The 20,915-nt window shown below is 46.9% G+C and overlaps 1 protein-coding gene across 1 annotated transcript; it reads right to left on the bottom strand.

Moving 5' to 3' along the window:
* Positions 1 to 4,418: 4,418 nt before the first annotated feature.
* LOC144247686 (uncharacterized) lies at positions 4,419 to 17,161 on the bottom strand. The gene is made up of 4 exons (XM_077789103.1): positions 17,137 to 17,161; positions 16,075 to 16,938; positions 4,801 to 4,896; positions 4,419 to 4,450 (listed from the first exon to the last, which is right to left on the bottom strand). Exons 1-4 carry the CDS (start codon positions 17,159 to 17,161, stop codon positions 4,419 to 4,421), a joined length of 1,017 nt encoding a protein of 338 aa, XP_077645229.1.
* Positions 17,162 to 20,915: the final 3,754 nt, after the last annotated feature.

Genomic DNA, 20,915 nt, shown 5'->3' with positions numbered 1-20,915 from the left:
TGTGTGTGTTTGTGTGTGTGTGACAAAAGGGCAGTGAGGGCAAGGATAAAAGGAATATGGCCTAAAAGCTTAACAGAGCTCCAACTTAACAGGACTTAACTTACATCTAAACCTTAAATGATAGTTTCACAGTCACAATTTAGCAAAAGAGAAGAGCTTAACAGCATTTAACCCAACTTCTTACCTACAACTTAGCAATTTAACAGAGGAATAATATGTGACAGTATTTAACTCAGCCTATAGCTTATATTAAACATAACAACTTCTCAAAACAACAACTCCCAGAAGCATTTAACTTAACTTAGACCTCATAATTTAACCTCACTTACAGGCCTGACTGGCTCAGCTGTCAGGGATCAGCATTTCTGCCACATTTCCCCAGTACAGGCACTCCTGTGTGCACACAGACACAGAGAGTCAGTGCAAGGCACCTGTGAGAAATTCCCCTGAGGGCAGGGAAATGCTCCCTGAGGATGCTTTGGCATCTCCCCAGCGGGGAAGGGTTGAGCCTGGAGGAGTGGGGGGATCGGCCCAGGCTCCCTCGTTGTTGGGGATCCCCGAGTGCAGCAAACGGGAGAGTTCCCGGCTCGGAGAGGCCCCACTCAGAGGGAGTCGCTGGCCCAGGAGAGCTCCAAGGGCTCCTTCTGGAGCGCTGTTTGTAGGGCCCCAAGAGAGGGGCTGCAGTCCCAGCCATGTTTCATCCTGGCCGCACTTGGCATCAGCAGCTTTCTTTGGCAGGGTGAGAACAGGGATGTTGTGCCACCGAGGGAACACAAACAGTTCCCAGGGCTGCTCCTAAAGCAGCCAGGAGCGGGCTGGGCAGCAGCAGTGCCTGGAGCAGAGCGTGTTTGTGCTGAGCTCCAGAGGAGCTGAGCCCAGGGGCTGCTGGCCAAGGCCGAGGCCAGCGAGCATTTCTCATCTGGCAGGGTGGCCTGAGAAAGGGGAGGGGGGAACGCACCAGCACAGGAACCGTGGAACCAAGGGACCATTGTGACACTGTGGGGCACCATGGAATCATTGGGACCATTAGGACACTGCAGGGCCTTCTGGAACCTGGGGTCTATTGTGACACTGCTGGACCCCAGGGAATCATTCTTCCTTATAAGAAGAGAGAATTGCTGGACTGTTAGTTTAACCAGAGAAGTTAGAGAAGTAGCAATTACATCCTCCAATCCATTGCCACTTTTAAAATTTCATGTATTACATAAATCAAAATTAAAAGCCACTTCCTTTTACTCTTTTAATCTTAATATGAATATGTGAGTTACTTTGTGTCCTAGTGCAACAGTTTGACATCACAGGGGTTGTGTGACATCACAGAGAGCTGTGTGATATCACAGGGGATGTGTGAAATCATAGGTGCTGTCTGACATCAGAGGGGCTGTGTGACATCACAGAAATGTCTGTGTGACATCACAGAGAGCTGTGTATCATCACAGGGGTAATATGACATCACAGAGCTGTATGTGTGACATGACAAAAGGCTGTGTGATATGACAGGTGTTTTTGAAAACACAGGAAGGCTGTGTAATATCACCCTGCTCTTTTATATGCTTTAAATTTATTTTAAAAAATTTCTCCGCCTCCTAATGTTTACATTTTTCTTCTAGACTTCTCATGCACTGTTCATGTAAATAATAATTTTTGTACATTCTCCTTTATAGGAAGAGTGAATTGATGGACTGTTAGTTTCACCAGTGAAGTTAGAGAAGTAGCAATTACATCCTCTAAACCATTGCTGCTTTTAAAATTTCGATGTTGGGGAAGATGAATAAATATGATTGCCTGGCAAAAGATTTACAATAGTACAGCCAGGATGAAAATAATCCCCCCTACGGGTTGAACAATGCCCTTGCCTACAGATAGGACCAAAAGTCAAATAGACTGTTCTATCTCACCTCCCAAAATGTATGGCTCATCCCACACCTGTAACCCTCCCCTGAAGCATCAGGCCTCTGTGACCCCATTGGCCCAAGTCTTGTTCCAGCCCACCTTGAAGCCCCCTGGTAAGCGGTCTCCGAGGAGCCAGACGCCCTCTTGGAATTTCCCATCTCTTGGAATTTCCCCTCTCTTGGGACTCCCCTTCTCTTGGAACTCCTCTTCTCTTGGAACTCCTCCCATCTTGGAACTTCCACCCTCTCCTGGAGCATCTTCTTGTCTCTCTCTACCCCTTGTCTCTCCCCTCTCCCACTCCCTCAGGCCCTGCCACGTGCTGCGTCTGGCAGCTCCATGCAGGACTTTTCACCATCCCTAATAAACCTGATATTCTCAGAGCAGCCTTCAGAGATCTCTTGTCTCCGTCCATCCAAACCGTCCTGGAGCACAGCGTCCCCGCACCTCTCTGCCACACAACCTGGCAGTCAGCCTGGACCAGTTCCCCTCTGCCTGAGCGTGCCAGGCAGCAGACGGGGCTGGGACAAGTCCCTCTCAGCTGTCCCTGTTTGTGTGCCAGAAGCCTCTCAGGGTGGGGTGGGGGCACAAACCCGGGCCCCTCAGAGGCTCACAGTGAGGCCCCACAGCCCCTCCTGCCCACAGCCAAATCTCTCCAGACTGCTCTGCCAGGACTGGCAGCCTTGGGTTCCTCCACCACCATTTCATGGCTCTGTACCCTGCATTGCTCTACTTCAATTCCTTTTCCATTAGGTAAAACCGAACACACCACCAAGTTCCAAAACAGGGCAACAGAAACTGTCAGAAAGCAGAGCACCTGTCCTCTCAGGAAATGCGCAGAGAGGTGGAGTTATTCAGTTTTCTGAAGAACGGGCCCCAGGGAGACTTTCTTGCCGCTTTCCAAGACTTCAGAATGGCTTTGAAGAAAGTGGGGGACACCATTTTTAACAGGGCCAGTTACAATAGAATGTGGGTGAATAGTTTTATACAAAATGGGGATCTAATCAGAGTAGGTCTAAGGAAGACCTTGTTTAGTCGGAGCATGGTGCCACCCTGGCACAGGTTGTCTCAAGAGCTTGTAGGTGCCCCATCCCTGGAACCATTCCAGGTCAGTGGGACAGGGCTCTGAGCAACCTGATCTCTTTAAAGATGTCCCTGTTAATTGCAGGACACTTGTACCACAGGACTTTACAGAGCCCTGCCAGCCCAGCCCAGCCCGCACTCCTCAGCATTTTCATTTGAAGAGCACCAAGAGTGGAGGAGGTGAGGAGGAAGGGGGCTCATATGATGCCTCGGGCCTCAGTGGAGGAGGAGCCCATCCCTCGGACACTCTTTCACCTGTAGCCCCTTGGCATTTTACCTGCAGGAGCTCTTTGGCAGACCAGCGCCGCTCCTCGTCTCTCTGCAGGCAGCAGCTCAGGAAGTCACGCAGCCAAGCCGAGAGGAGCTTGGGCTGCTGCAGCTGTGACGTCCCTGCTGTGGCTATCAGGAGTTTAGTCTGGAGAAAAAGGGAACACGAGGCTCCACCTGCTTCTTTCCCATCTGTAACTGCCCTCCCAGAGCCCATTGTTTAACCTCCATTCTGCAGTGGCAGTTTCTGCCCTGGCAGAGACCCAGGGATGACTTTACCAACAAAAAACCCAAACTCTGATGCAGCCAGAGCTTTGCCAACATCCTGCCAATCTTGCCTTGGCAGCCGATTTCATTGACTGACCTAGTTAGTGGGAGCTACATCAGGAAAAGCACATTTCCTTCTCTGAGGATTCACACCAGCTTGACAGCCTTTTTGGAAGGGGGACTTTGCTATACTAACTAATTCCAAGGATTAGTACATGAAAGGCATCTCTGCAGGGCTTGTTGATCCCTTAAGCACAGTTGCCATAGAACAAGACTCATCAAGTTTTTTGTCCTGTTCTTGAAAACAATGGTAATTGGAAGAAAAGAAAGGAAATCCATCAGTTAATCCCCAGGTAAAGAAACAAACATTTACAATCTCATATTCAACACAGACACATTAAGTTGCATGCACAAATATATTGGGATGAAAATGCCTGTTTGGGCACAAAGGAGCCACCTGCAGCTCTGTCTCTCAGCAGTCTTAAAATTTCAGCTTCTCTTATGCAACAAAAGAAAAACTTTTCCTGCTCAGAAAAAGGAGAAATGCCACCCCTTTGGACACCTTCTGCTCATTTGCCTACTCAAGTCAATGAGTGGTAGGCCCATCCCAGAAAATGCCAGGAAACAAACAGGAGGTTTTGGCAGGCTCTCCCCCTCACAAGGCTCCGGCTTGGTGACGTGGAGAACGTGGCTTGGGCTATGAGAGAAACACGGTCACTGAGTGTTTCAGCAACACTGCACAAGAAGCAGAAGAGACTCTGTGGCCTTGAAGCCTCATGCCCAGGTTTCAGGCATGTTTCCCAGTAGCAGAAACTGCAAAGGGGGTTAAGTTCCTCTCTAGAAACCACTGTTTTAGAAACTTTGCTGGGTTTGGGTTTCTTTCCTTCATTTCTGGAAGGATAACACCAGTTCTAAGATGCTTGTTTCCTGTTATTGGGGTCATCTACACAGACAAAAGAACTGGAACCGCTTATAACCCAAAGGAAAGTGTTGCCTGAGAATGGGGTTTGTTTGCATGTGGTGAGGCTTGAGTTCCACACTGATGCAGCCAAAACTGCAGCAGATGCTGATGTGTTGCAGGGACGTTTTTAGGTGGAAGTAGTTCCAGCAGATGGCAATGGGATCTTGTCCAATGTCACGCAGAACACGGGGCAGGTGAGAAAGAGAAGCGGGATCTGTATTTGCTCCTTACCATGGCAGGACTTTGGTTCCAGTAAGGAAATTTTTGTTCTACCATTTCAATTCCCACAATTCCAAAAGACCATATGTCCACTTTGGGGCCACATGGTTTACGCATCACCACTTCAGGCGCCATCCACCAAGGAGTCCCAGCTACCGAGGGCAGTCTCTTCTCCTCAGGGCCGAGCTTAACAGAGATGCCAAAATCAGCTGAGGGGAAAGCAAAATACTGGTTTTATTTTAATTCTGTGCAATTAGGAAATCGAGCAAAAGAATTCCCCAGTAGAACTTTGAGAACATGCTGTTGGAATGTCCTGGACAACTGTCCCTGCGCTGTTTCCTCAGGACTTTAGCCAAGGAAATATGGTATTGGCGACTTAAAAAATCCCCACATTTTTTACACTGCCTTCAGCAGTGGCTTTTGCTCTTTGGAAGCTTTAGACTTGTAACTCCCTCCCTCTGGAAGGGACACACACAGAGCAATGCCACTCGTGGCTGCTTGTTCCTTGTCATACGTCTGTGCACGTTGCAACCGTGTCATCAGCTCAGAGCGGGGGTCCCTGCACTGCCACCAGCACCATTTTTGGGGAGCTGGCAGCCACTCAAAGCAGCCCCTCACCCCACATCCCCACATCCCTGAACGCTGCACCTGACCAAGGATATACTGACCCCGCTTGACAGAGCCGTCGGTTCCAAAAAGGATGTTGCTGCTCTGCACATTTCGGTGGATCCCGTGGTTTGAGTGAAGAAAATCCAGTCCTTGCAGGCACTGAGAGAGAAAACACAAACAGGAGAGCAAAAATTAGCGGTGTGATTTCATCGCACAAGAAAAGAAACAAAGAATCTAAAAGATGCTCTCTGCAGGGGAATGGCGAGCAATGGCAGAATGCAGGGCCATTGAGAGGAAGAGTTGCTGCTCCAACACTTGCAGAGCAGGACCTTTCTAAGGAAAGGCATGTCAGTTTTTGAAAGAGCAACAGCACCTGCTGCTGTTGTACACTGTCCCTGCAAAGCAGCCAGGATGACTGCTGCTGCTGCAGGGGATGTGCTCAGAAGCACTGCTGTCCTTTTTAGCTGAGGACTGAGAGAAATGAGTCTCTCCTTTTTTCTTTGCTGTTCATTTTAAATCCTGCTACCAGCAGCTTTGCTTTTACAAACAAGGAATGAAGTGAAGAGAGGCAAAAGTTAAAGGAGGCAAGATGGAGAACAGCAAATACAAGAGGCAGAGTGAGAATACAACAGCAGGAGATAAGAGTACAAGAACAGAGTACAGTGAGTGCAAGGGCACTGGCAGGCATTTCTCTGGAGATGCTTTTACTTGCCTATAGCATACTAACAATGCAGAAGCAAAGCTTTATACATGAAACCTCTCCTCTTCTGAGCCCCTGTTTCCCAAACCCTTGGAAGCACAGGTGGGATTGCTGACCCCCTGACTGATGGATGCTCTGTCACCTTCACACAGGCAGGTCTTGCTGATGACATTGCTCAGAGTGCCTCCGTCCATGTACTCCATGACCAGCCAGAGTTCCTCACCCAGAAGGTAGCTGAAAGAAGGAAACAAGGGCATGGGGATGAACATACATGGCTACATTGCTGTTTGGAAAAGACAGGGCTTGATTCTTGTTTTCACGTCCCTTGGAGACAAAGGCAGAATCAAAGCAATAGACATTCCCTCTCGGCGTGCGTTGTTTGCAATCTGTGCAGTCTCAAGGAGAAAAGAACAGCTGTGAAAAAGGAGATGTCCTAGATGGCCAGTAAGTGAAAAGCGTGGTTTAGGAACAGCCCAGATAAAAAGCCTGTCACGCATGGTGTTTCTGGAAATAAGCACCTAGTGTTCCTGGCATGCATAGTAATGGAAAAGAGGGGCAACAATCCAAGGGAAATCCACTTAAGGATGGTTCATCGGCATTTAAGAAACTTTTAAAAATTAATCCCAAAAATATGTGGAGGCAGTGAACTTAGAGGGTATTAATTTAGTAAGACAGAGCTGACCCAGGTTTTGAATAATTTCTGAATAATTTTCAAACTATGCGTGCCAGGGAAGACTCATGCAGACAAGATGCACTCTCTTCTCAGACATTGGAGATGAGTAGAGAAATATTAATACATAATAATTAACAGCTCTACTTTCTAAAGGTGACCAAAGTGGGTTTTTAACCACTCATGTTTGCTGTATGTAAACACAAATTCATGGGATAAAACCATGACCACTCACCTGTCTAAATAATTCACAACACTGGGACTCCTATGCCTCTTCATGATACTGATTTCATGAACGGTTACTTGCTTCCTCTTCAATCCTTTAAGTCTTATTTTCTTTATGGCCACCTAAAATGACACTGAAAATCAGTAACTTGAGAAGTTGGTGGCACAAGACCACAAGGCACATGGAGCGAGTGATTTTGCAATGACGCAGCTGAGCTGTGCCAAACTGCCTCGGGATTAGGCACTGCAGTAACTGGAACTGACATTGCAACAGCCCATGGCTCCGCTCCCTTGGGGCCAGTTACAGGACACGGGGCCACTGGGGTTTTGCCTTGTCCACTTGCTAACAGTGGTGTCTCAGCTATCACTCACAAACCTCTGAGCACACTCCCTGCTGCTTTGTATGGGATTCAGAAGAAGTAATCCATGCCTTAATCCTCTGTGGATACATCTTGGGCTATGGCTTTTAGGGACGCCTTGCAGATCTCTCCCAATGTGCAGTTCCCAAGTGCAGCACTGCAGGTGGCTAAGGAACTACCAGTAACTTTCAGATGCATTTGCTGGCAGGCAGAGATGCGAATTCAGGACTCTGAAGCTGTAGCCCCAAAGAGCAGTGAGATTCTCTAAGGAACCACCTTTGTTTTAGCCATTGAGAGCGAGTGAGCACATCCTTCTCCAAAATGAACTGCTGCCCTCTGGGCCTTCTTTTTGGCAGCTCAGAAGGACAAAGACTGTCCCAAATGTATTTTGCAGGCTGGCATCAGTCTGTGCTTCTTTTGCCTTTTCAGCACAGCTCTACCCAAAGCTCTGGCCACAGCTGCTCACACCAGAGGGGAAAGCCCCTCGAGTGCAGCAGAGTCTGTGGGGGCTGTTGACATTTACCTCTCCTCCTGTGGCTTTGTTGAGTGCTCTAACCACATGTCCAAAAGTCCTAGAAACAAAAGAGAAGCAGAGAAAAGAGAAGCTGTTTATTTCTTAGAGTGAAAGCCAGCCCACACAGGAGATCTCTGCTGTAAATGCCTAAAACTTGCAGGATGCAGGAGGGCTCTGTCAGAAGGCAGATGATGCATTTTCCTCTCAAATGCATGGGCAGTGCCTGGGCCAGTTGCTGAAGCATTGGGGTTTACTGCCTCAGCCCCTAAATGGAATTTATTCTTTCATCTTGGGTTTCAGTTTCTAAACTGTGTGATTCCTATCCTGACCATGGAGTATTTCCTTCCACAAACCACGGGAAAGAAATGTTCCTGAGAACTGTTATTTCACAGCTTTGATGGGGGTAGCTTGCTCTTTCAGGCAAGCAAGATTCTTCTTTTTTCATTAGTATGGCAGTGTGATTTTGAGACATACAAAAATGCTAAAGAAGTTAACACAGAGCTGTCCCACACTTGAGAGACAAGGAGATCTTCCAGGTCCTGTTCCTTGATGCAGGCAAGACCTCGGCAGCATGGAGATGTCTCTGACAATGCTTTCTGAGCGCACTCTCAAATTCTGAGCAGTACTGAATACATTGGACAATCTATCTCCAGTATCTGAACACGTTTGCAGCTGGCCTGAATTCACGCTGGACAGATATTCCAGTGAAACACCTGATACACCAGCAAAACACCTGGCCCATGGTTTTGTAGAAGTAACTGTGGCTGGACTCACCCCTTGCCAATATATCCAGTTCAGTGTATTTCATCTTGGGATTTTCCACATTCACCATTTTCCCTGAAAGAAACAAAATGCAAGATGCTCACTTTAAAGCAGAGATCCCAGCTTCCAGGAGATAGAAAAGGCAGCCCCAGTGTCTGGGGGTGGTCAGCTGGTCAACAACAACAGCAACAACAACAGCAACAAGACAGGCAGCCCTGCAGTGCAGATGGCTGGCACAGAGACTGATTTTGTACAGTCCTTGGAAGAGTTCTCTTGACAGGAAACAAAGCACAGGGGTATGCACTCCCAGGAGAGGAGCACATCTTCTCCACCTTTCAGCCAAAACAATGCTTTTCCATGTGTAAACCAGAGCAGCTCACGCTCTAACCAATTCCAACGGGGCCTTCAGCATCAGGAACCTCACCCTTTATGAGCAGGCTGAGCTCACAGACACCCCTCTTGGGGCCAAGGAAGGCTCCAGCCCCTGCAGTCCCACCAACCCTCAGGGACAGGGCAGCTACCACAGCCAGGCTGGCAAAGCTCAAGCATGAGCACTGACAAGCAATGGGAAGAAGCCACAGGCAGCCTGAGCCCCGTACAAACTGTTGCCCCCATTCAGGACACAACAGGATGGGCTTTGAGATCAGACTCACCGAGGTGCAGATCAATGCCCTTTTTGTCCCAACAGGGGATGGCAGACACAGAATCCACTGGGCTCTGCTCTCAGCCCCACCAGGTCTTATCTGAGAGCTCAGTACTGGCAGCTGCTATGGGCAAGAAGCAGATCCATTGGGCTGTGCTGCAGAATCCCAGAGGACTTGATGTGTTTTCCTAGAGACGGATGTGAGCAGGGCTTGGGCCAATGGGTAGGATTCTAACAGTCATGGGAAAGAGTGGAAATCAGGTATGAAAAAGTGCCATGGATCTGAGGAATATACCATGGCTGGGCTGGAGGCTGTCTCGTGAGAAATGCCTGCAGTACAGTTTTTTCTGTTCATGCCACTTCGATGTGTCTCTTGGACACATCTTTAGAAGTATAAAACTAGGATATGAAATACTGATTGTTATAAAAGTAGCTGTTTTTCCTTTGGGGACACATGGAAAACACCTCCTGCTCTCTGTTCGTCCTTGAAACCAAAGCTCTTTCAAAGTAGTTCTTATTGACAAAAATATGGCATTCTCATTAAAAAATAAACTGTAGATGTAGTAGCAGTAGCAATGTAAAAATGTCATAAAAATGACATCAGTAAGACATGTGGGACAGAAGAGCTCCTTCAGGATGGAGAAAAAGCAATTCCACCAAAAAAACCACCCACAAACAAACAAAACCAAAAACCCCACAAAAAGCACAAAACCAAAACCAACCCCACAAAACCAAAACAAAACCACACACATCCACACCTCCCCCTGCCCCGACCCCCAAAAAAATCCCCAACCAAAAAGACAAAACTCCAAAACCAGTAAATTTCTGTGAAGATTTTTTTAGCTCTGATGACTGGTTGGAAGTCAGGATTCTAATGGGAATTAAGGAAGCTAAAAAATCTCTTCAGTTTGGCCACTAGCATGCAGGACTTGCCTAGATGATTTGCTAGGTCACAGCCTTCTGCTGATGCAAGAAAAATCCCTGCTTCAGCCTTTAGCAGAGAGGAAATCTCAGGCAAAGCCAAGCCAGTCCAAGCTGCCTCCAGAGGCAGCAGGAACACCCAGAGCACTCTCGCTGCCTCGGAGCACAGCACTTCCTCTGGGGAGTCCTAAATGGCCCTGTGACACCAAACTCAGGAGGAGCATTGGGTACAGCTCTGCTGACAGCTGCACTCAATACACCGACCCTCAGAAAAGAAATAACCAGACGTACACAGCACGTACCATCTGGCTCTGCTGCTGCTACAGCTGTCGGCTTGTGGTCGTCTTGCTCATTTTGCCCGTCTTTTGCCTCTTCTCCAGGAGCAGAGGGAGCTGGGGCAGAAACCGCTGTTCCTTCTGCCATCTGCGGCAAGAGAGAAGCATGAGGGACAGGCCGTTACCTCTCATTTATGACCTCGTTCCTCCTCGCATCCACAAACACCACTTCCAAGGAGAAATTAGCGACTTTGTTAGCGATGGGACTCTAAGTCTCTCCGACCATATTAAAATGGGCTAACTCAACAGAACTCTATTTGATGAACTCTATGAATTTGATAGTCCTCCCTGGCTGCCATCAGCAAGCAACGGTGCCTCTGCACAATGCGGCTTTTAGCTTTTGAAAGCTTTGAAATGGAAAAGCAGGAGATAGCCAGCACAGACTTTGTTACTGCTGTGGCAGAAAAGGAAAACTCAAACTGGATCAGAATCCCATGCAGTGCATGAAAAGGGCAGGAAAGGTTGTGCAGGAGACTCTTTACTTGCTGGAAAGAGAGAAAATGGGCGGGGCTTCTCCTCCTAGCAAACCAACAAACTACAAGTTGGAAGTGTCCCCTCCTCAGGTGGCTAAAGCACTTGGATGAAGTGACACATGTTTGGCAGGGAAACAGCCCTTGTGGTGAGCACTGTCATGTACGGATCTGTGGATCTGAAGGTCCCTCATGAGCCTCCCATTGTCCAGGCTAAAGCTCCCTCAGCACCTCCTCCTTGGCCTTGCACTCCACAGCCTTCCCCAGCTCCCGTTTCCTTCTCTGCACATGCTCCTGTCAAGGACTTTCTGCTTCAGAGGGGCCCACAAGTGGACACAGCACTCCCAGCTATGGCCGCAGAGCTGCCCAGCCCAGGGGGATGGTCACTGCCCTGCTCCTGCAGCCCCACTGCTGCTGACACAGGCCAGGGCATCCTTGGCCTTCTTGGCCACCTGGGCAGGTGCTGGCCCAACTTCAGCTGCTCTTGACTGACACCCCTGGGTCCTTTTGGCCCACACAGCTCCCGCACCACAAAGTTGCCCGCTTGACCTCAAATACAGCATCCCCAGTTCCGAGATGTCCTTCCTCTTCTCAGCAACACAAGACAGCAGTCAAGGACTTGCAGCTTCCCCCCCACCATAGGCACTAATGCCATTCCCAAAGCTGCAGGTGGTTTGCAGCTGTCCCTGCAGGATGGTCCCAGGGCAGAGCCCAGCCGGGCTCCCACTGCAGCCCCTGAAGCTTGGGGCAGACAGTGGTCCCAGAGCTGAGGTTCACGGGGAGCTCCTGGAGCTGTGCCTCGCACTCTGTTGCCGTGTGTCACCGTGCAGGCTGGCTTGTACGGGGTGAATGTACCAGCCCTGGTTTGACTGACAAGGGCCTGGCCCATCACATCTCTCCCAAGGCTGCAGGCATTGCTCAGGTCAGAATCTGAAGGGGCACAGAGATCAGACTGTTATGAATAAATTCAGTTTTATATTGAAAATGTTAATTAAAATGCTCTTAACTGTTCAAACCCCGTTAAAATCGACTTATGTGCACCCTTGTTTTGATTCCCCCTTGCCCCGCTGTCACGATCCGCTTATAGCGGGGTGTCGTGATGGTTCGTTAGCCGATCCCAAAGTGCAAAAGACAATCAGCAGTTTAATCACAACAAATGCACCTTTATTAAGGGCCAAAACAATAAATGCGATAGTGGGTTCAGAAAAGAAATAAAAAGGATAGAGAGAGAGAGAGAAGGGGGGATGGGAATAGCTACCAACACAGGCGGAGTCCTCACTGGTCCGGACGATGTGGATCCGTCTTGTTGTGTTGGGGAGAGTCTCCGAAGTTCTACCTATCCCAGGGGTCCAGTTATAGTCCACAGAGGGAAAAGGGGGGAGCAGGCAGAACAATGAGAGTCTATTGAAATTGCTGTGGGGGAACAAGTGTATTTACAGAACATCATCTAGGCTGAACAAACACAATAAGGGATAAGTCCATTGAAGTTACTGGAGAAGAACAGGTCAGGTCATTCTCTCCCTTCGCCCACTGTTTGTGGTAGGAGTCTCAGTCTCAGTCCTTGGGGAGAGGGTTCTTGATCTCCGTCTGTCATGGTGGTAGTGAGGCAGATGAGGGGTCTTCAGTGAGAGACCACCAGAGTCACCCCAACAGTTCATTTGGCTTAAAGGTGGAGAGTGAAGCAGGAATTGCAGTAGGCCGCTCGGTGCTGGGTCCACGCTGGGTCTTCGCCAAGTCCTTGCCAACTCCTTGCCAAGTTCTTGCCGGTCCTCGTTGGGAACAGCATGTAATGGTACAGCGGCTACACCTGCACTGTTGCCTTCTCCAAGCCGGAACTGCAGAGGGGGAAGGGAAATCCTGCTCGTGGCAATCGGCAGGCAAATGAGTGAGGGTCTTCAGACGGCCTCTTACACCACCCCGTGACTGACGATTGCCCTCGAGAGATGTTCAGCAGGGTTTCGTAGTGTTGTTGTGAAGTCTTCAGGACTCGTCTAGTGTTGGCAGCATATCCCAGAGAAGGGAAAAAAGGAAAAGGAGAGGAAAAGAGAACAGGGAAAATACTAAAACAATAATTAGTATTAATTGAAACAACAATAAGCAATATAATCAATATTAATAATAAACAATTTTCTAATAAACCAATATAAAAATTCAAATCAGGTTTTCTAAGTGACTAAAACAAATCATCTTCTAATTTTATAATTGCTTTGTGTCTATAGTCTTGGGGATGTCTACAGTATAAAGCACATTGGCCAGGTGGTGTGCATTAATTATAGCTGTCAATTTTGTTAATCGTTTTATCATTCTCCAATTTATGACAAACAAGATTGCTGATAAAGCAAAACCAATCAAAACTAAAATCAAAAGGACAACAATGGGATGACACAATTTGTTCAGGATACCTGTAGCAGTAGGTGACCACCCAAAAAGTGTATCCCACCACCTGTGTTCAGCATCACTTTTCACCCTTTCTATAACCCGATGTATTTCTTGTACATCATGATGAACAGTTACCAATGTTTTCTGTCCGTTTTCCTTGATTTTTCCTAAGATTTCAATTAAATCCTGGTGAAGCAACAATTGCCTCACCAGAGTAAGATTCATTCCAATGGGGGTAGGCAATAGCTTATGAATCAGCGTGTAATTGGACTCTAAAAGTTGATATGAAGTAACTGGAGTTTCAAAAGAAAAATCACATCCAGAAATTTTAGTGAAATTACAAGCACAAAAATTTGAATGATTTTTAGTATCTACTACTGTGTCTTCTACATACACTGTATTACAAGCAGTTCTAAAGCATGCACATCCATTTCCTATATATACAAGGAATGTTTTAGAAGTTTTGTTAGGATGGATTTCAAAGTGACAGATATTTTGTTCTGTGTCTAAACAGATATCTTGAGCTATAATTGCATTGCCTTCACAGATGAACCCTTGTTGTTCTCGGACAATACAGGATTCTAAATTAACAGTTTGCCATTTACCATCAATTTGTCGGGCCCATTCTCTATGCTCGGAAGGATAGAGAGTGGCTCCATCATGATTTAATCCTAATGCAATAATGGGGAATATTGAATGCACCGAGGCATTGCGAATGGTTAACACAAAAGCTGTGGCTAAGTTTGTGGTGGGATCATAAGTAAAGTTCACCAAATTCCACCAGGATTGGAAATCTTAATACTATTTAGAATTCCCAATCCTGTTCCCACAACACCAGTTATGTCTCTTGGCATCCGTGTTTCAGAAGGGTTCTACTGTCGCAACCAGGTCGTCCAACCGTGGAAAGAAGTTTGCAAGAAAGGTGAACAAGCTGGCTGAATTTCAGAGACATTGCTTTGCATTAGCAATTTAACTTGTTTAAGAGACCATGCCGGATTGAACAATATCTGTTGTTGGCCAGTTTCCCTAATTATATATGGTCCAACTTTAGAAATTTTCGGGGTAAGCATAACTGGTGGTTGGGTTTGAGTGGTGGTGGTGGTATGAATAAACTTAAAAGAAAGTCCTTCAGTATTTTTGAACCAAAGACAAACTACTTCTGCAGTTTGTGTTAATGTTAAATTGTGCCAACAATCCTGTACGCTTTGGTGCGTACAAACCTTTTTGTGCTTAAAGAGATCTTTTCACTTTTTCTGCATGCTACCACAATTATTTCAGGCCACAAACACTCAGCTGATTTCTGGCTCTGGGGTTGTGGTAGGATGCAGGAAAGTATTACCAGTTTTATCATGGATTAAGTGGTCTTCATGTCCCTCGGAGTTCTTCTGTAAAAGTAAACACAACAGACTCCTGCCAGCGAGAAGCAGAAAAGGTTAGAATGATGGAATTATCCAGCATGTATTTATCCAATGTTCTTTCCCTAGAGCACCAGAGGCTTTCCATGCACATTCATTCCAAGGGGGTTTTAGCACAAGTGGTACCAGCCCTGTAGTAAGGGATATCCACCAGAACAGTTTGGCCAGGGTAATGTGCTGGATTATCAGGATCATTTGGTGCACAGCATAGGAGTCAGTGTAGATAGAGACAAGAGAGATGTTCTGTACCTTACATTGAAAAGCACTCCAAACAGCTATCAGCTCCCCAACCCGAGCACTGCCTTCTCCCTCAGTATTAATTAGTTCAGTGAACCAAGAACTTGCCAATTGTTTGGGGGAAAAAGGAGGGGCCATTTTGATTACAGAGGCAGGTGTGTCCTGGCTGCTATCCAAGCTCTCAGTTTCTTGTATTGCCAAATTTTTCACAACTCCATCTGTTATTGAGAAGAAGTGACAGTAATGTTCAATCTGAGCATACCACTTTCTTACCGAGGCCCTCTGGGCCACCCCATCAGGAGGGAGGGTCCCAGTAGTGACTGTCTTAATATCATTGAAAGGGCTTCTCAATACAATTGGTAGTTGTAGTGCAAGTCTTTCCACTTCAATGAGAGCCAGGCTGACCACAAACAATCCCTTCTCCCAGGTAGTGTACCTTTTCTCAGCGTCTCTGAAACCACAGGAATCTCTGCTCAGATTTTGAGGAAAAGGCTGAGAAAGAGATGACTCACTGCCTGGATTTTGAGAGAGAAACTGGGAGAATGTTAATTTTGGGTCACAGCCTGAGTTCTGAGAGGAAAGCTGTGATATGGTTAGTTTTTGTCCACTGCCCCTGTTTTGCAGGAGGGACAGTGAGAAAGTTGTTTCCTTACCCGTGTTCGGGAGAGGAAGGAGAGGCTGAGGGAGAGTTGGTTCGCTGCCCATGTTATGAGGAAGAGTGGGTGCACTAGGGTGTGTACTGGGTTGAACTGATGGATTTGATTTTCGATAGCACCAATTAGTTATTATTTTCTGTAATTTATCAAGGGGCAGACCATCCATCACTTCTCTGGGGACCCCCTTTTGGACTCCCAGTGACCACCAATGCTGGCGGCTAGGGTTCTGTTTTCCCTTTTCTGGATTTTTACTGTAAGGAGTCCCAATAGACCGAATCCCTTTTGTTTTCTCTGATTTTTCTGGTTTCTCTTCCGGGGTTTTTACAGGTCCATATTTTCTACAATAATTGATCAAATCCTCTGCAACTTCACCCCATGTCCAAATTTTATGATTACTGCCAGGTGAACTAGCTTGTGAATTTACAGCTTGGAATGGAGAGCAGGATGGAGTAAAGCTAGGATCAGTAGATCCAGTGCGATTAGTGGGGTTACCAAGAAATCTGTCTAGTTTTTCTGTAGGGCTTAATGTCATGATAGTTTTCTGTAAGGCTATGGCAGTAGGTTTGAGTGTTTCTGGAAGCCCACGAATTAAAGGAGTCATTAGTTCAGGCTTCACAGGTAATTGCATTGGGGATTCAAAGCCAGGAATTAATTTCTTTTCATGAATCATTTGCAGACAGGCGGCTTTGTGTACACTTTCTAGGAGTTGGTCGGGGGTGCTGATTATAGCTATAGGATCTCCCCTTTCCAAGGGGTTCGTTCCCCCGGCCCAAAAAGCCGCGCGCTGTGTCAGGGACCATGAGTCACGTTTATCTCCTGTTGTTAAGAAGACACCATGTCCCCAGTACCCACTGGCTTCTTGTTCAGTTAGTTTAATTTGATCGCCACCAGTGAGGGACACCCGGAAAACATATTCTGTTTCTGATTCGTATGGGAGGCGTCCATATTCTTTTTTAAGCTTAGCCAATTCAGTGGCGGTGTATGGTATGTGTTTGGTTGTGATGTGGGGGTCAAGATCATCATCACTGAGATAGTTATATTCTGTTTTAATTAAAGGTCTTAAGTGAGAGCAGCAATGTTCCCCACAATTATTTACTGCCTCAAGTTCTTTGTGAGGATAAATTTGGTTAATGTGAGGAGTTTCCTTTCCCTCAGGATTTATAGAGGAATCAGCATTAGATGATTTGTTAACGTGTTCCTCTTTTAAGGCAGCTCTTAATGCATAGTTCTCATTTCTCAATGAATGTTTTTCATTCCTTTCTTCATGTAATTGTTTTTGTAAAATTTCAACCAAATTTTGAAGGGTGTCTATTATTGTTTCTTGCTCACCTCTTCGCTGGAAGCGAGTTTCTACAGCTGCCGTAAGACAAGCTCCCAAAACTGAGCATAAGATAGATTTATTTCTGCCCAGTTTGAATTTTGTACCATGTTGTAAAGAACATATTCTATCAACCACATTATCCAAATTAAACCAATTACTTTGTGCCCACTCTTCTCCTCCCGGAGAAGGTTTGGCATTGTATTTAGCTAGTAAAGCATAAAATTCAACTTTACCCTTATCGTTAAGGTTATCACTCATTTTGTGAAGGGACCAAAACCACAGCAGGGAGGTACAAACTTAAGTTACTCAAAGCACACAGACTTTGCTGTGTCGCCCTTCACTTCCCTGGGTGGGTGAAGAGACAAAATCTGCCTGGGAGGCTCTGCTTAGTTTCTTCAAGTCGTCTCTTCCTTCCCAGACAGTCCAAACACACATTTAAAACAACAGTGTCCCGCCTTTTGCACTAAGAGATCTTTTGCAATTTCTGAAGACAGTGTGGGTGCTTTTTCACCTAGGCAATGTGCAGTCTGTGGGAAATCTGAATCTTACCCCTTGCTCTCCAGACCATGCTCAGTCTTTTGTACTGGCAGGCTAGGTGCGGCTGGCAAGAAACGTCCTTCCCCTGTTACAGACTACACAGAACCTGCACCCTTCTGCCTAGACAGAAATCCTGTCCGTGACGCCAATTTTAATGTCACGATCCGCTTATAGCGGGGTGTCGTGATGGTTCGTTAGCCGATCCCAAAGTGCAAAAGACAATCAGCAGTTTAATCACAACAAATGCACCTTTATTAAGGGCCAAAACAATAAATGCGATAGTGGGTTCAGAAAAGAAATAAAAAGGATAGAGAGAGAGAGAGAAGGGGGGATGGGAATAGCTACCAACACAGGCGGAGTCCTCACTGGTCCGGACGATGTGGATCCGTCTTGTTGTGTTGGGGAGAGTCTCCGAAGTTCTACCTATCCCAGGGGTCCAGTTATAGTCCACAGAGGGAAAAGGGGGGAGCAGGCAGAACAATGAGAGTCTATTGAAATTGCTGTGGGGGAACAAGTGTATTTACAGAACATCATCTAGGCTGAACAAACACAATAAGGGATAAGTCCATTGAAGTTACTGGAGAAGAACAGGTCAGGTCATTCTCTCCCTTCGCCCACTGTTTGTGGTAGGAGTCTCAGTCTCAGTCCTTGGGGAGAGGGTTCTTGATCTCCGTCTGTCATGGTGGTAGTGAGGCAGATGAGGGGTCTTCAGTGAGAGACCACCAGAGTCACCCCAACAGTTCATTTGGCTTAAAGGTGGAGAGTGAAGCAGGAATTGCAGTAGGCCGCTCGGTGCTGGGTCCACGCTGGGTCTTCGCCAAGTCCTTGCCAACTCCTTGCCAAGTTCTTGCCGGTCCTCGTTGGGAACAGCATGTAATGGTACAGCGGCTACACCTGCACTGTTGCCTTCTCCAAGCCGGAACTGCAGAGGGGGAAGGGAAATCCTGCTCGTGGCAATCGGCAGGCAAATGAGTGAGGGTCTTCAGACGGCCTCTTACACCCGCTTGCCCTTCACTTTGTGACCGCTGGGATTTTACCGCCGCTGCTCCCCAAAATGGCGGCCGCGCCGTCTCTGGTAATATGCAAATCACGAACCGAGCGCAAAATCCCGAAAAGAGCCCCAAGGACAACGAGCCACACCAAATTCAGGGCCATGGCCCGGATCGGACAATTGTCAAGAGGTCCCGGACATTGCCAGACCCACGGAGTAGCCTCTGACATGCCACCTGTCCAAGATTTTAAAAAAAAACATTTTCCAATTAGCATCTGAGTAGGAGTTGCCTTGGGGCAGTTTTCCTTATCTGCTGTTAATGGCCCCATCAATGCCTGGCCACATGACTCAGAAATAACACTGTCCAGGAGGAGGAGGTAATTAAGGACACACCTTGTGACTCATAATAACCCATTGTGAGATGCTCTGCCCAAGGGGAGGAGCTAGGCATTCCCACCTGGATAAAAGTGGAGATTTCTAGACAGAGGAGAGCCTTTTCACAGGTTCTCTGAGAAAACACAGCAACTACATCTGCCATCCCAAGAGGACTGCAGCTGCTCCAATTCGAACTGCTACCAGCACGCTGGCCAGGTTGTATTCTGACTTTGTCAGTAGCCTTTCCCTTTGTATTATTGCATGTATTTTTGTCCTTTTCCCCTTTTCCCAATAAATTGTATTTCTGACTTAGAGTCTCTCACTGGTTTTACTTTCAAACCAGAACATATTTTTGGTGCCCAATATGGGGCAAGAAAGTACTGAGAGAAGTCAGAATTACAATCTTGTATTGTAGAGGGTACCTATTCACTATGATGATTAACATGCTTTTTTGGGTCTTATACCTAGCTCTCCATATTTTCCCGAATGTGGGGAATTATTTGGCAATTGTAATGCTCATGAGTAGACCAGGGTATGGTATAAAAATTGCTTTATTGGTCTACTATGTCTATTGCATTATGACCTCTGAGGCAATGAACATGATTTAGAATATGTACTCAATTCTGTTTGCTTGTCCTAATCTAGGCTGCTACATCTGGGGCCTCGGCAATCTCACCCAGCCCCTGGGGGGAGGGGTAAAGATTGATGTTTTCAAACCTTTCAGGCTTGACACAGCAGCTTTTGAAAATGTTAAGTTCCCTCTGGATGCCAAGGACAGCATAATGTTGTTCTTAGTTCTTCTTTGTCTTCTCTGCACAATCTGCAACATGCTTAAAAACAAAACACTACATAGTGTGGTGCAGCGTCTTCTTGAGGAAGAGGAAACAAAAAGCAAAGCAGCAGTGTCCGTGCCTGTACAGAATACCACAACAGCATCCATGTCAACGCAGGCTGCCATAGAGAAAGAAGGAACCAAAAAGAAAACAAGAGTGTCCGTGTCTACGCAGACTGTCATGGAGGAAAAAACAAAAAGCAAAGCAAAAGTGTCTATATCTACACAGACCGGCACAGAGGAGGAAGGAACCGAAAGCACCATCAGCATCTCCACACAAACCATCACCAAACCAGAGCAACCTGAACCCATAGTGGTTGCCCCTGTTCAGAAGAAGAAATCGAGGAGCAAATCAGTCCGCATAGTGACTGATGAGGACACTGCAGGACCCTCACACCCAGCGGAAGAGACAGAACCAGAGATCATCACTCGCTCTTTATCCCTGGGTGAGCTACGTGACCTGCGGAGAGAATTCACCCGCCAGACAAATGAGTCCATCCTGACCTGGCTTCTCTGCATCTGGGACACTGCAGCCAATGACACCATTCTGGATGCAAGTGAGGCCAGGCAACTGGGATCACTATCCCGGGATGTAGTCATTGACCAGGGGATTGGGAGAACCCAGGAAACTCTCAGCCTCTGGCGGCAACTGCTCGCAAGTGTGAGGGACAGATACCTTTATAAAGAAGACCTCCAGGTGCTCCAAGGAAAATGGAATACCATGGAACAAGGTATCTGATGCCTGAGGGAATTGGCTGTGTTAGAGATAATTTTCACAGAAGACGAGAGATTTCCTAAGAGTCCAGACTGTATCCAATGCACATCACAAATGTGGTTGAGATTTGCACAGCTTAGACCAGAGATGTACTCTCGTTACCTGGCAACACTGCAGTGGAGAGAAGGCGAGGACAGGGTGGGCGTCTTAGCCAATAAATTAAGAATTTACGAGGATACAGTCACTGCCCCATTTCGTACCCATGTCTCGTCCGTGGAAACAAGGTTGCCTGAGCAAGTCCGGGACTTCGTGACTTAATTGAAGAGAGTCATAAGAAACTGAAAAAAGAACTTAAGGAAGAAGGCTACCATATTCCACCAGAACCAAGAAGAATCTCTGCCATTAGAAGCCAGCGCTCCCAAGCCAAGGAGAGAGGATACACTCCACTAGGAAACCTCTGTTTTTTTCTTCAAGAGCATGGAGAAGACATGAAGAAGTGGGATGGAAAACCCACCTCTTCCTTAGCAGCCCGAGTACGTGAACTAAAAAGAACACCTAACAC

Source organism: Lonchura striata, chromosome 31 (genome assembly GCF_046129695.1).
Source record: "Lonchura striata isolate bLonStr1 chromosome 31, bLonStr1.mat, whole genome shotgun sequence".
NCBI lineage: Eukaryota > Metazoa > Chordata > Aves > Passeriformes > Estrildidae > Lonchura > Lonchura striata.
The sequence above is the reverse complement of the archived record's forward strand: the minus strand, read 5'-3'. Positions and strand labels throughout refer to the sequence as shown.

Bases quoted from the DNA above. Each gene is read 5' to 3' on its own strand.
- LOC144247686 (XM_077789103.1), bottom strand. From the start codon at position 17,161: ATGAGTGATAACCTTAACGATAAGG. The intron at 4,897-16,074 runs GTAACCCCACTA...CTTTCCCCTCAG, and splicing joins AAAACTAGACAGATTTCTTG to CTGATTTTGGCATCTCTGTT. The intron at 4,451-4,800 runs GTAAACCATGTG...TTGTCTGTGTAG, and splicing joins GGCGCCTGAAGTGGTGATGC to ATGACCCCAATAACAGGAAA.